This window comes from Acipenser ruthenus, chromosome 13 (assembly GCF_902713425.1).
Source record: "Acipenser ruthenus chromosome 13, fAciRut3.2 maternal haplotype, whole genome shotgun sequence".
NCBI classification, from domain to species: domain Eukaryota; kingdom Metazoa; phylum Chordata; class Actinopteri; order Acipenseriformes; family Acipenseridae; genus Acipenser; species Acipenser ruthenus.
In genome coordinates, this window is record NC_081201.1 from 4299243 (window position 1) to 4312962 (window position 13720).

Below are 13720 nucleotides of genomic sequence, written 5' to 3' on the forward strand. Positions count from 1 at the left end.
GATTGCTTCTGGAAGCAAACTAATTAAGTCCAGAGGGTTTTGTGAGAAAACACAATTTAAGATGAAAACTTAAGCATTTATAGCTTCTCCAGCACATACACATCTATCTCCATGGCAACCATTTCAATTTATTTTGTAATGGCCACAATTTAGTCTGTCCAAATAGCTAAAAATGTCAAACTAAATGCTTCTCATGAACACAGCAAATTAACAAATCTTTAAAAAGATAATCTTTATTCACTTAATATATCAAATGAAATTAAACAATTTAACAGCCAATATACTTGCATCTGAGCGATGGGAAATTTAAAACATTTTGTACAGAAAAGTACAGTATAAGCAAATGGAAGCAAAACAGTTAGAGAATACAGAACAAAGAAGACTGAGCAATAGTATGACAGACACCAACAGCTTACATGATAAGAAACACTTTCCCTACCGTCTTGGGATAAGCATTTCATACACAGCCTGGATCTAGATTGAACAAGAGGCATTGTGGTAAAACACCAGCACCAGTTAGTACAGTGAAAAACAATAATTATTCCTTATTAAAACAGGTTCAACACAATGCTTTGAACAGGGAATACGCACTCCACCGACAGTAAGATACCAAGTGTTCATTTAAAAAAAAAAAAGCCACACACCACAGACATTAAAATAAGACGTATTTACATGACTCGTTAAGTTAGAATGCAGAGTTCGCTTGGCTGGTCGCCCTGCTCAGGTGCGCTCTGTGCCTGCAGAGTTCTTCCGCGCTGCAGCAGACTTGGGTGCCAGCAGTTTCTCCACCATGGTGCGTGCATAGCGCAGCCGACTGGCAAGCTCCTTACAACAGCCGTACTCCTCGATCAAGCTCAGCTTGTAGGTGCGGAACTCCCTCTTCTCGTCAATAAAGGTGACCGCTGTCATAAGTGGACACAGGATGACCTTAGTGTGGTCCTGCCAGGGAAAAACGCAACACATGAGGAGTGTACACAGGTAAAGAATTAATACTGATGTCAAATATCAAGCAATTTTACAGTTCACTTATCTGTACTGAAAGCTTTGGTGAAAAAGCCGGAGCTGGTATGGCGGCTCACCTGGAAGAAGTTGATTTGCACAGTGCCGTTGCTGAGGTGCAGCACGATGGCGCTCTTTGTCCTGAACCAGTATCGCAGAAAAGGCAGGCGTGCCAGCTCGTCACCGTCACGGGGAGTGATGTTCGCCCCTGCCTTGAGCAGGTGCTCACTCATGTAGTTCCTGAAATACTTCAGCAAAGTGATCTGAGGATAGAGGGAGGGAAGGTCAACAAACGAAACACTGTGCAAGTTTGAAAACAGTTTCCAACTCTAGTACTTGAATACAGGGTCTAATTTTCACCGATTTGTCAATGTACAGTTTACATTTATTTTTTATTTTTTGGAAGTCATGCAGTCACCCCTAAAAATCACTCCACAGCATGGTTTTGTATACCACTCAGCAAGTCACAGCTTTTATAAACAGAGCTCAAAAGGACACTGCTGTGTGGACTCACTTTCTTGGTCAGTGCAGAGGGGTAGGAGCGCACACTCAGGTAGGACTCAGAGTTGTTTCTCTCGATGTACTGCAGGCTGTCTCCGTCATTGTACATGATCAGCCGTGTCGAGTCATTGAAGAGAACACCAACGCTGTTGTCACACAGCTGGTAACCTGTGCCAGGAGAAAAAGCCATAATGTTGCTGCAGGAGGACCGAAGACACTAGCTCATTTGAGAGTTAGTATGGTAGACTTTCTGGCCTGTTTGTGCAACTTAAATTAAATTCACCAAAGGAACTTCATTGGTGCAAACGGTCCATTGTTTATACTGGAGGGAAGAATGTGTTGTGGGTTTACTAGCTCTAGAGCAGGAGACTGCTTCATTCAGGCTTTGCTGTACAAGACCATGAGAGACTCCACTTACCCAAACCATATTTGTCAGAATAGTCCACCCACTTGCTGATCCAGAAGATAGGAATACAGGCAGGGTCTTCGGCTTCCTCTGTAGGCAAAAGCAAAACACACACGTTAACTGAACCTAGTGTTTACAAGTTTAAGTGGTGTATAAAGTACTCAACATAAATGCAGGTCCAAAGTCTATAGATTATATAGTTAAGTTATTTTGGCATCTTACATTATAATTATTGAACTATTGGTATTAGATTTTTAAAGCTCAGGTATACACCAAGCTGTGCACAGATGTCGAATGTTCTAGTTAGCGCACATTTGTCAAGTAAGGCAGTTTCACAGAGATAGAATGAACCCCAAGCAGTCTGCTTACCTTGTTGGATCAGGGCCCTTTCAGATGGTTTGGCTGCATTAACACTGGTGAGCTGCTGGAGCATGTCTTGCAAGTGGCTTTCACTAGCCTCACCCACTTCCCTAGGATTCAAAATAAATACAAAATGACTAGCCACAAAAGCAACGCCCCCCCCCCCCCCGACAAAGGCTTTTAAAAGGAAATAAATTCATGCTAAATGCTTTGCTGCTTATGAAGTTTGAATCCTCTGGCCTACATCCACATCTGCAACTGTTAACTGCAGCAATAAGAAGAATCAGAACTTCATGTCTTAAGAACAGGTTTCTTACCTGCACTGTATGTCCTCCTTCTCTTCCTGCTTTGTCATTTTATCAACAGGACTTTCTGAGGCTTCAAAAAGAGGAAGGGTACAGTGAGACACATATTGGGCATTGCTACTTTGCCAATAAACCACCATCATTTGGGAGTGAACACATTATAAAAAGAATACATTTGGTCAATATCTGTTCACACAATGCATTTTGCAGCAAAGTTAGTTTTAACCAATCAGACCCTGCGGCTCTCCAGGGCAGCCAACCCTGCATTAGACAAACAGGCAGGAGTATTTGGGTTGCATTTACCTTTGTTGAGCGCTGTGAGGGGTTTCCTCAAGCTGGCGTCGATGCTGCTGGGTGCGATAGAGAAGCGGGGTGCTACAGTCAGGCAGGTGGTGGGGAGGTGCTGGGGGATGTAGCCAGCAGTGAAGAACTCATCAGTGAGCAGCTCTGCAATCGTGGGGCGGGTCGTAGGGTCAGCCCGTAGCATCTTCTTCATCAGAGCAGCTGCCACTGGGTTGATGTGCTGGAAAACAACACACATTGAGTACCATCTCCAAGCCTGGTGTGCCCTGTGGAAACACTAGGAACCATCCTCTCCGGATACTTACTCTAGGAACTGTATAGTCATTCTTCTTAATTCTGATGTACGTCTCTTTAAGGCATGATGTTTCAAAAGGAGGCTTCCCTACCAACAAGGTGTACCTAAAACACAAAGAAAACTCAGAGTCCGGAGCTACATGAACTGCAGAGCACCACCAATTCGTACCCACTTCCATTACTTACAGGATGCAGCCGAGCGACCAGATGTCCACTTCGAAGCTGTGGCCTTTTTTGCACAGTACCTCGGGTGCGATGTAGTTTGGTGTCCCGCACAGAGTCTTCTTTCGTTCCCCATCATATTCTATCTTGGTGGCCAGACCAAAATCACCTGTGGATAAAGAACACTCAAGTTAATTAACCTTACCGGATGGCCACAAAGGCTCAACTAACCTAGACACAAAAAAATGTCCATCAAGTTCTGTGGATGTTTGCTCAGATTTCAAGTTCGACATTCAATTCAAAGTGAAATCTGTTGATAAAAAATAGTTTAAAACGTCATTGCTCCAAACCTCAGAACATCACAGCACAATGGGGTGAACTAAGCCCATCCAATCTCTCGCCCCAACCCTCAGGAGGCAGCCCAGTCTGGGGCTCCCCAGCCAAGACCCCAGACTCACAACCAGGATTCAACTGCGACTATCACTTTGAACAGCATTAGACTGAAGAGGGTTACCTATTTTGACCTCCATGTCATCATTGAGGAAGAGGTTGCCCAGCTTGAGGTCTCTGTGAATCACCCTGTTGTTGTGGAGATAGAGGCATCCTGTAATGGTCTGTCTCATGTAGTAACGAGCTTCGGGCTCCGTCACAGCTTTTCTTCGTTTGTGCAATTCCAGCAGGGACTAAAAACCAAGTCAAGTTTATTAGCAACACGTAGTACAGGTGCCGTCAACAAGGCAAAACAAGTCATTTATATTTCTCTATATAAATAAATAAATAAATAAATATAAAGCAGGTCACATATTAGATATAACTTGCAAAGCTATTTACTGGTTTCCCCTTATGTATTTCCTTACACTTGAAGAAAAAAAAAAACTAAGCTTAAACAATAGCGAATAGGGGAACTATTCACGTCTAATTGTGGTGGATTGCCCTTTAGTTTTACTAATCGGTTCTTTATTTTTTCAATTATGCATAATTCAAAACTGAAAGAGCGCCCATTTAAACGATGACGCTGGCTCTTTAAATCTCATTGGAACGTTCATATAATACAGAACGCCAGACTATTGCATTCTGGAACTGCAGGAGGCGCACAACCTGTGCTCAATACAAAAGTGCCTTGAGTATTGCGCTGGGTTTAAAAAACGGTTGCTCTGGGAGAAATAGACAATGCTTCAGACAGATCAATACGATCGGTACATACGTTTTATAATTATTTAACACATTGAAAAATCACAGGGATCGAGCCATACTTGTCCCTTTATCAAATCTGTTTATTGGTACATGATATCATATGAAGAAAAAAAAAATTAAGTTCGATAGAGAAGTTAGTGCTTAGACTACAAATATGTAAGGATGATTAAAACCAATTCATTTTGCCAATTTGAAGCCACCATAAATGTTCATCGTTACGTAGACTGCACAGTATTTGGCTTTAAATTTGTTTGGTCTCTTTTGACGTTTAGGACAAATAACATTTTTAACTTACCCTTCTCCTGCAAATTTCCAAGACAACATAGACGAAATCATCATCCTCAAAAAAACATTTAAAGCCAACTACATTAGCGTGGCTCAAACTTCTGTGAATGGTGATTTCCATAGACATTTTCTCCTTTTGATGAGGCTTCAGCAGCATAGATTTGGGCACCACTTTCCCTGCGAAAACTTCCTTAGTGTCCATATCTGTAATTTCATAACATTTTGCAAACCCGCCTTTCCCCAGAAACCTGCCTCTCAAGTATCTCTTCTTGGTTCTGGGGTCCACTAGAATATCTGGGATTTCTTTGAGAGGTGCCGATTTTAAAGGATCGACTGGGACCGCTTGTTTCAATGGCTTCCCAGCAACGGTAGTCATTTTGTATTTTAAAAAAAGATAAGCTTCCTGTAAATTGTCCTAGATCTATATTTATATTAATACAACGACAAAAAAAGTTAAAAACTATAATCCTATTTAACACACGACTTCCTTCAGGTTTTTCCCGACTGTTCTTAATTTAAATCAAAACTTCGCTTAACTGTAGCTCTTCGTGCTCGATCTCGCCTCATAAGCAAATACAGTTTGTGGTCATTTAAAGCCGATAAAGATATACAATTTGCGACTAGTATATTACTATCCTGTAGAAATCAGTCCGCTTACAACAAACCCCGTCTCACCCTCTCGAATAGCTTCACTGACTACTGCTTCGATTTCAAATCTAGCCCTGCGAACGTTAAAACCAGAAAAGTCGCCTCTGATTGGCCCGCACGATTTGAAATCCAGACTGGCTGCAGCAAAGCAGCATGGGAAGAAAAAGTTTAAATAGCCAACTTTTTTTTTCTGCAACAAACTTTATTTAAACGCACAGAAACAAAGCACAAGCTACAGTAAACGATGAATAGAATAAAATTTAATAATCTGGTACTCTAACATTTAAATAAGCATGTACCCAAATGTAGCAAAACAAATATGTATGATTTATGGACATTCACAGTATTATTAAATTTACTTTTATCGTGTGATGATACATTAGAACAAAGCAGATACCAAGTGAAATAGAGAGTGTGTTATGTAGGTTTGCCATGTGTCCGGGTTTGACCCAAGGATTATATTCAGGTTGGTTTGACCTGGACAGTCTGTGTCCATGTGAATTAACAAACCCGGGCGCCCTAATGTCCGGTTTTAAGTGAAACGCATAAGAAACACCTTCTTTAATTAGTTTCTTTGACATACATTAGTTGCTTAAATGATTTCCACAATCTTATTAGCAATGTACAGTTCAGTATTGATCTGTACGTTCTACTTTGTCCCCAGCATTTGAATAATTTGAATAATCCTGGAGACAACGACGAACATATCCACGTGATGTAAACAATCCAATTGAGGGGTTGCAGTCACGTGACCCCAGCAGGCTACGCCGCCATAGTGGCGAGCAAAACAGCCATGGTGGCCAATGAAAGTTGAGAAAGCCACTCATTATAAGCTCCTGGTGGGTTGAGTATCTGATAACTTGCTGTGGTCACATCATGACGATTATGTTTGCAGCAAAGCGAGAAGAATTTTTGGGTTTATTTTTTGTTTCTTTAGAGGAGCTACTCCAAATGCTGTTTCACATCTTTACAATAGTTTGGTAAGACCTACTTCAGAGTACTTCTAAGTCGCTCTTCTCTTAAACCATTAGCAAAAGGTCCACTTTTATTCAGTGTAAATTATGAATGCACAGATGAATTCCATAGCCTAGACACATGGCAGCTAATTGAAGCAATATGAAAATAATGAAGGCCCTGAGATGCTTAGAGAGCCTCTGATCCCGTTCATTATAATGTAGTAACATGTTTGTCTCCTGTGATTTTTATTTCATCTTCACCTCCATTCATTATGTTCAAACAGCCTATTCGCTATACTACATCGGACTGGGTTATCTGCACATTGTCTCCGTCTCATCAAATTGTCTGTGACATTTTTAACACGCAAGCGACAAAAGTGTACTTGAAATACCTACATCTGCCCCCTCAAAGTATCAAATTTAGTCAAATGTGAACCTTCTTTGATATCAAAGAACAGGCTGCATTGGGCAAATATGCTCTTCATCTAGTAACATCAGTGTGCTGAAACTATATCTGGATACTTCATACTTTGAATTCTAGTACAATTAATGTCGGTAAGTAATTGCGTTACATGAAGCTGTTTTAGTAATAATAGAATGAAACAGTGACCGCCAGCTAAAGCATTATCTTTGCAATTAGGGGAATTAGAGCAGTGCAATTAGCACTGTGACCACTAGAGGAGGCTGTTGGCAACATATTCCCTGAGCTGTTAGAAACGACCTTACCGACAGTACATACATTTTATTTGATTGTCTTTAACAGTCAGAACAGGTTTCATGAATATCAAACGTTATTTAATTCCTCAAAACAAAATATTCTTCACAACACTTCAGCCTCCAGTTTCCGGCAGCTGTGTGTGTGTGTGTGTGTGTGAGTATTTGTGTGTTGAGGAGGGCTGCACATAGTGCTATAGCACAGTGCTTTTTATAAATAGATAGGACATTGTGCATTCTCAGGTTAATAAACAGAAACAAACGTGTGTTCCGTAAACTAGATGGGTTTTACTCCTTATCATATATGGCAAAATCTGTGATTCCTTGACCAATCGTTGTTTAGTTAAAGCTATCTTACACTTAGTTTCAATCCAGGCTCAAGGTAATGTGTATTTGGAGATTCCTTCTACTCTGCACTCTTACTTAACAGCTTCCTTCTGCTCTGCTTCATGCTTTGTGTATTATATAATATTATATACATTGTACGTTATACTGCAGATAACTTTACCAGATAACTGGTAAAATGGGTTAAAGCTCCAATGCCAAATGGATGTCAAGTCTGTGATCTAGTTTCTATTTTCATGAATGTAATTGGTGTCTGTGGTGTTGTCCTTACTGCATGTTGATTAAAATCAGCCCTTTGCAGCTGAAACTCATTTCCATAAAGGGCCCTTCATGTGCAATGTTTGTTGTGCTGCATTTAAGAGAAGATACTGTAAGTGCAGACAGGTACCTACTGTCATCCTGAACAGAAGCAGCTTGTATCAGTGCATTCAAGGATGCAGGCTTGTTTTTTGACATTGTTTACCATACAGATATAAAATCATCTGAGTGTGTCAGCAAGGAGGCATCTAACACAATCCAGACAGATTGTGTTTAACCCTGAATACCTATATCATATATATATATATATATATATATATATATATATATATATATATATATATATATATATATAAAACTACTATAATACTGTACTAATAGTTTTTTTTATTGTATTGTAGAGTAAATACTGTCAGGTGTTTTGGATAATACTGTATCGTGTGTTCTTTCTTAGTATCTGGGATAATATGTGTCTGGGGTCTCAATCCGCGCAGAAGAGAAAAAAGACAGCAACATTCCATTTTGGGACATTTTGAAGCGATTCATTGCATGCACCTTTCCATCTCTTTAAAGTCTCACGCATACTGTATATGTAGCACATTGCATTGCACCTTGCTAAATATACCAGTGTTTACACTGTTCATTTACTGCAGGAAACAATTAGAAAAGGCTATTTGTATGATATTGTTTAGTATTTAAATACAGAGAGATGACAAAAGGCTATATTATATTGCAGTGTACTGTGTTCGTGAAACAAGTGGTCACGTTGCCCCTTATAAAATTCTACCTCTTTCCTTTCCTTTCATATAATCTCTCTGATTTCCTGTGCGTGTGTGTGCTTTTCAACATTATCTGCTTCAACCTATTTTGTATCTAAAAGTAGCTAATCAGCACTTAGTTATGCTACGCATCTTTAGAAGATGATTACTGAATTGAGCTGGGGGCTGTAATACAGAATATCCATGGCTTTTTTGTCTATTTTTTTTTTTTTTTACCACGCATAGGACATGAAGCCGGAGAACAGAATTAGCACTATTGTTTGAGCACTCTCTTGAGTGGCCGCTGGCATTGTGACATCACGACAAACCCTCCGTCCTGAAGCTCTACAGAAGAAGTGGAAGGACACAAAGTATCCTGCTGGAACAGCTAGAACACTTCCAGATCAAGTGCTTTGGCTTTGTTGCCTTATTAAAGTTTATCACAGTATTTTTATCACGGTATCTGTGCAGTTTTCCCCATGGTTATACTGTGCATTTACCATAGTTTACCCTAGTTTGCTATCTTTATTAATATGCTTTACAATACCTCGCTGGTCTTTACCATGCTTATGAATTTAGCACACTTCCTCGGTGCTTTATTACACTTTGCTTTTACCATGGAAATGTTGTGTAAGGGTTATTAGGCAATACTAAGATTTGCATTGGCCTCACACACGCACGTCCATAGTTCTAAGTAAAAGGGTTGGTTTAAACAAACAGTGATAAAAACAAGGGGTTATTGTTGGGCAGTCACCGTGATGGGAAGAAACAGGTCAAAGCGGTTGCCAGTTCAGCAGAAAGACAGTAAAAGTTCTGTCTGGCAGAATATAACGCAATCCGCATGCCACTGCTGTATGTTATGAGGTTGTATGTTACAAAGTCTTTTATACATCTAGAAAATGATTGCATCTCAAATTATAAAAAATAAACAATAATAACAAAAATGTGATTAGAAAACACCCCAAGTTTATTTCTAGATCCCAGGGTTGTTAGTATTGAAGTTATTTATTAGTATAGTAAACCAGCCCCCCAAGTCTGCACTCTGTCTGCTTACTGTTGCTAAGCATTTTTTCATGGGTTATTTGTCATAATAAGTTGTGTATAAAAGCATGTATAAGGTGTGTTTTATGGCACTTTTGTAAATTGAAAGCATGCCTTTTTAGGAATAGTTAAAAAAAAAAAAAAAAAAAAAAATTAATAAACCAGAGAAGTAAATATGATTATCAGTATGTTTATTGCACATTGGTAACACGTTATTCGTAATATAAGGGCGTGGTTGTCAACAGCGACAGTGTCCACATGTTTCAATAGCAATACCAAACGCATGATGACAAAGAACTCAAGCATACATCAATCGCAATAAAACATAAATAAAATTATTAAAAAAAAGTTGTGTGCAAACGTTTTTGAACACGTATACAGGCTCAAGCAAAACATGAGTTACTGAAATACTCCAATTTGGAGTTCAACATATTTATTATACAACTTATTAAAACACATCACTGATGAACAAACGGAACAGTTCTCTGTCGGGTCCTGCCTTGATAAAGAATGTCCAACTGCTCGTGTTTAGTATTATATAAGGAAATGCATATTATATCATTTCACTAACTGATTTACAAAATGAAGAAACATAAACCCAAATTTTTGTAATCACCGTCATTAAAGTTACACATCACACATCGTATCTGCTTAACGGTCTTACACGTAGTCTTTCATTCAGGTCGCCCCCCCTATCTTTTTGGGATCTATGCTTAGAATTTGCCACAGCCACACATAATTGAACATAAGCAAACCCCCCCCAAGTTCAGTGCAGAGACTCCTTTCATCAGATTCACAATCAAACCATTACGAGATGGCGCAACTGTTTGTTTTATTCATGCGTGGTCTTCTGACTCCGAGGTCCAAGACTTTTGGGTATGTCTCCCTCCTTCTATGGAGAGCCGGGCTTAGTCTGCTGGGCAAGTTCACTTGTTGAAGCAGCTCTTTGAACACGCCGATCACATTTGAGTTGTCTTTGGCGGAAGCCTCCAAATAGCTGGCGTTCCAGTCTAGCTCCACAGTGGACATGACGTCTTCTGCGAGGACCTGCCTCTGGTTCTCCTGGTCCGCTTTGTTACCCACCACCACAATCGGGGTGCACTTGTCCTCCTTGATCTCCAGGACCTCGTCCCTGAGCCTCCGGACCTCCTCGAAAGACTCCGGGTCATCGATGGAGTAGACCAGGGCGAAGGCGTCGCTGTTGCGGATGCAGAGTTTCTTCATCGCCGGGAACGAGTAGCTGCCGCTGGTGTCCATGATCTCGATTTTGATTTTCACGCCGTCGATGACGTTCTCGATGCTGTGGAGCTCTTCCACTGTCCGCTTGTATTTGGGGTCGAATTTGTCCTGAAGGAACCGCTGGATCAGAGCAGTCTTCCCGACACCAGCGGCCCCAAAGAAAACCAGGCGGACTGTTGTCTTCTCTTTCACGGCAAGAGACATCTTGATAGTTCTTTCTGTCTTGAGTTAGGGTTAGACTTGCGAGTCACCTACAGATCAGAATCTGAAGTGCACTGCAAACTTCCAAAGCGCTACCCAAGTTACAGTAGTATTGATCAGATGCAGCTAGGAGCGTTGCAAGGTATTGTCTTTTATTCTGAGTATTTGATCGTATCGTTACGCCGTTTTCGTTAAAACGATCAAGCTCGTAAACTGACAGTTCAACAGAGTCTCTCTCTCTCTCCCTCTCTCTCTAGCTCCGATCCTAAGCTTGTTTCAGCTCCTGCTATCAGATGCCTGGCTTGCTTCACGCCCGCCACTATTTATTCATTCTATATTTCACGTTATCTCAGCGCTGTCCAATTGCTGTTCAGAATGGGCGGGGTACAGAATTATCAGGCTAAGAACAACAGATAAATATGCAGTATCAGATGCTGGGTGGGTATTTGTCAATTTTGGCACAGTAACAAGGACGTCTTTTGTATATATATATATATATATATATATATATTTTTTATACAGATTGGATTTGTGTCCTAGGGTTAAGCAAGGTTCAATTGTCTTATTTATTAGTACATTGTGTCCATTACAGGATGTTTTATCTAAACAGAAAACAAACTCGTATTTAAACATATGGAGAATACCAGCTGTACTGTTCTAAACTATTGAGAGAATTAAATTAGCATATCATTGCATACAATTGTAATTTGGAAACAGTTTTAATAATAATGTGACTTGTACAGTATAGTCTGAATCCCCTGCTTAGAAATAATATCAATAATATGAATACCAGAAATAGAGAAACATATTATTTCCAACCTAATCCTTACACATTTTGTTATATTTCATACCCTTACCCGTAACTATACGAGGACACCGAGGTCGTGTCCTCGTTTTTTGTTTTTTTTCATCATAAATGCTGATACTCATGTACTCTGTTAAAGTACAAAGGATTCCTTAATTTTCTCTGTTGGTTTGCGTGTAACACAGATTTGGAGTTTAAATAATAAATAGGAAGCAGTCATATAGGCTACATCTAGCTTCAAACCTGAATCTGACCTCGGTAGAATGTCAGCTGCGGTTATGGTCCTGATTGCAAGTGTATCAACAAGTTAAATACGTGTAGTCTTGTAATGCATTTAAGACTAGGCTAATAATTAATACCGCTCCCTCCTTTCCTCCTTCTCCTCTACTCTCTCCTCTGCTAAACGCTCCTATTTCCAATCTATTATCCAATCCTCCACTAACATCCCCCGGAAACCATTCTCTACCTTCTCCTCCCTCCTAAATCCTCTCCCCCTCCTACTCTCTCCTCTGTCTCCTCTGACTTTGCCTCTTTCTTCTCTAAAATCTCTGATATCCGCAAACTCTTTAACACCTTCACACCTCACCCTCTCTCAACACGAGTCCCCCAATGATCGGTCTTGGGTCCTCTCCTGTTCTCTCTCTACACCCGCTCCCTGGGCCCCCTCATCGCACCCTATGGTTTCTCATACCATCTCTATGCTGAGGATGCTCAGATCTTCCTCTCCTTCCCCCCTCTGACCTCACCATCCCCTCCCGTATCTCTACATGTCTGTCTGCTATCTCCTCCTGGATGCATTCGCATCACCTCAAACTCAACCTCCTCCTCCTGGATGCATTCGCATCACCTCAAACTCAACCTCCTTTTCTTCCCCTCCTCATCTTCCCCTTAACTTGCACTTATCTGCTCCCTATTTTACTGTATTTAATCCTGCACTTAACCCAATCTGTAGTATTTTGTATTTCACATGCACTCGTAGTTAGTCCTGATGTAACTATCAAAACTGTTATAAGCTCTTGAACTGCCCCTAAATCAAATTGTACTGTGTCTTGTATTTGCTCTTATTAGAACTGAAATCATTGTATTTTATATCTTACTGTAATTCTTAATATGTATTTTATTTTGTATACAACTATAAGTCGCCCTGGGTAAGGGCGCCTGCTAAGAAATGAATAATAAATAAATAAATAAATAAATAAATAAATAAATAAATAATAATAGTGGCCTCTGTTTTTGTGGGAGTTCTTTTGTTAACCAGCAGATGGTGACATTCTTCCTTGAGCACGTTCTGTAAAGACACTACAGGTTTTTTTTTCAGGCTTTAGAATGGCCATTAACTTTTATGTATTTATATCTACAGGTTGGGGGCATTTGAACAAAGAGTTTGTAATTCAAATCATTTTAAACAATCCTATAACAGAACTCAATTGGAAACTCACATGGCTGGTCATCACTGCCCTACTGTATAAATTCCCTGGCTCTTCTGTAGCATAGCACCATAGTGTGTGATACGAAAGATACTGGATGATCTACCAACAGAACAAGTTCTTTTGACCAGACATTTCCTTGTGTAGAACAAGGACTAGCCAGATTGCAGTTGCTGTCATGAAAGGCGCTTTATAAAATGAAGATGATTGTTATTATTATCACTGAGAAATAATTTGTTTTATGGTTTAAGGGCAGTAGTTCTGTTTTAAGGTGGAAATGTTTTGTACATTCAGATTTTCTGACACTCTCTTTGTGATACAGACGTAGAGCCTACTAGTGTCTGGTACATTGCTTTATTTGCTGTGTGGGGACCTACTAACTAATTTCATTTGACCTATGCCAAACCCAGGAGAGTAGATGTGAAACGCATGAAAGGATGGTGAATTATCACACTGTGTCACCCAGCCCTCTACTGTCAAGTAAAAACCATTGTGTCCACCAACAGGAGAAATCATTAC

General features: G+C 40.1%; 2 protein-coding genes across 2 annotated transcripts; both read right to left on the reverse strand.

Annotated features, from left to right (window-relative positions):
* Positions 1-217: 217 nt before the first annotated feature.
* Positions 218-5577, reverse strand: plk1 (polo-like kinase 1 (Drosophila)). Its single transcript, XM_034031618.3, has 11 exons — positions 4820-5577; positions 3845-4013; positions 3355-3499; positions 3180-3273; positions 2875-3094; positions 2584-2644; positions 2276-2376; positions 1919-1996; positions 1514-1668; positions 1080-1262; positions 218-939 (listed from the first exon to the last, which is right to left on the reverse strand). Exons 1-11 carry the CDS (start codon positions 5183-5185, stop codon positions 721-723), a joined length of 1791 nt encoding a protein of 596 aa, XP_033887509.1. The 5' UTR covers positions 5186-5577; the 3' UTR covers positions 218-720.
* A 4126-nt stretch (positions 5578-9703) lies between these two features.
* Positions 9704-11249, reverse strand: LOC117418531 (GTP-binding protein Rhes-like). The gene has a single exon (XM_034031677.3). It carries the CDS (start codon positions 10970-10972, stop codon positions 10337-10339), a length of 636 nt encoding a protein of 211 aa, XP_033887568.1. The 5' UTR covers positions 10973-11249; the 3' UTR covers positions 9704-10336.
* Between the last annotated feature and the right edge of the window lie 2471 nt (positions 11250-13720).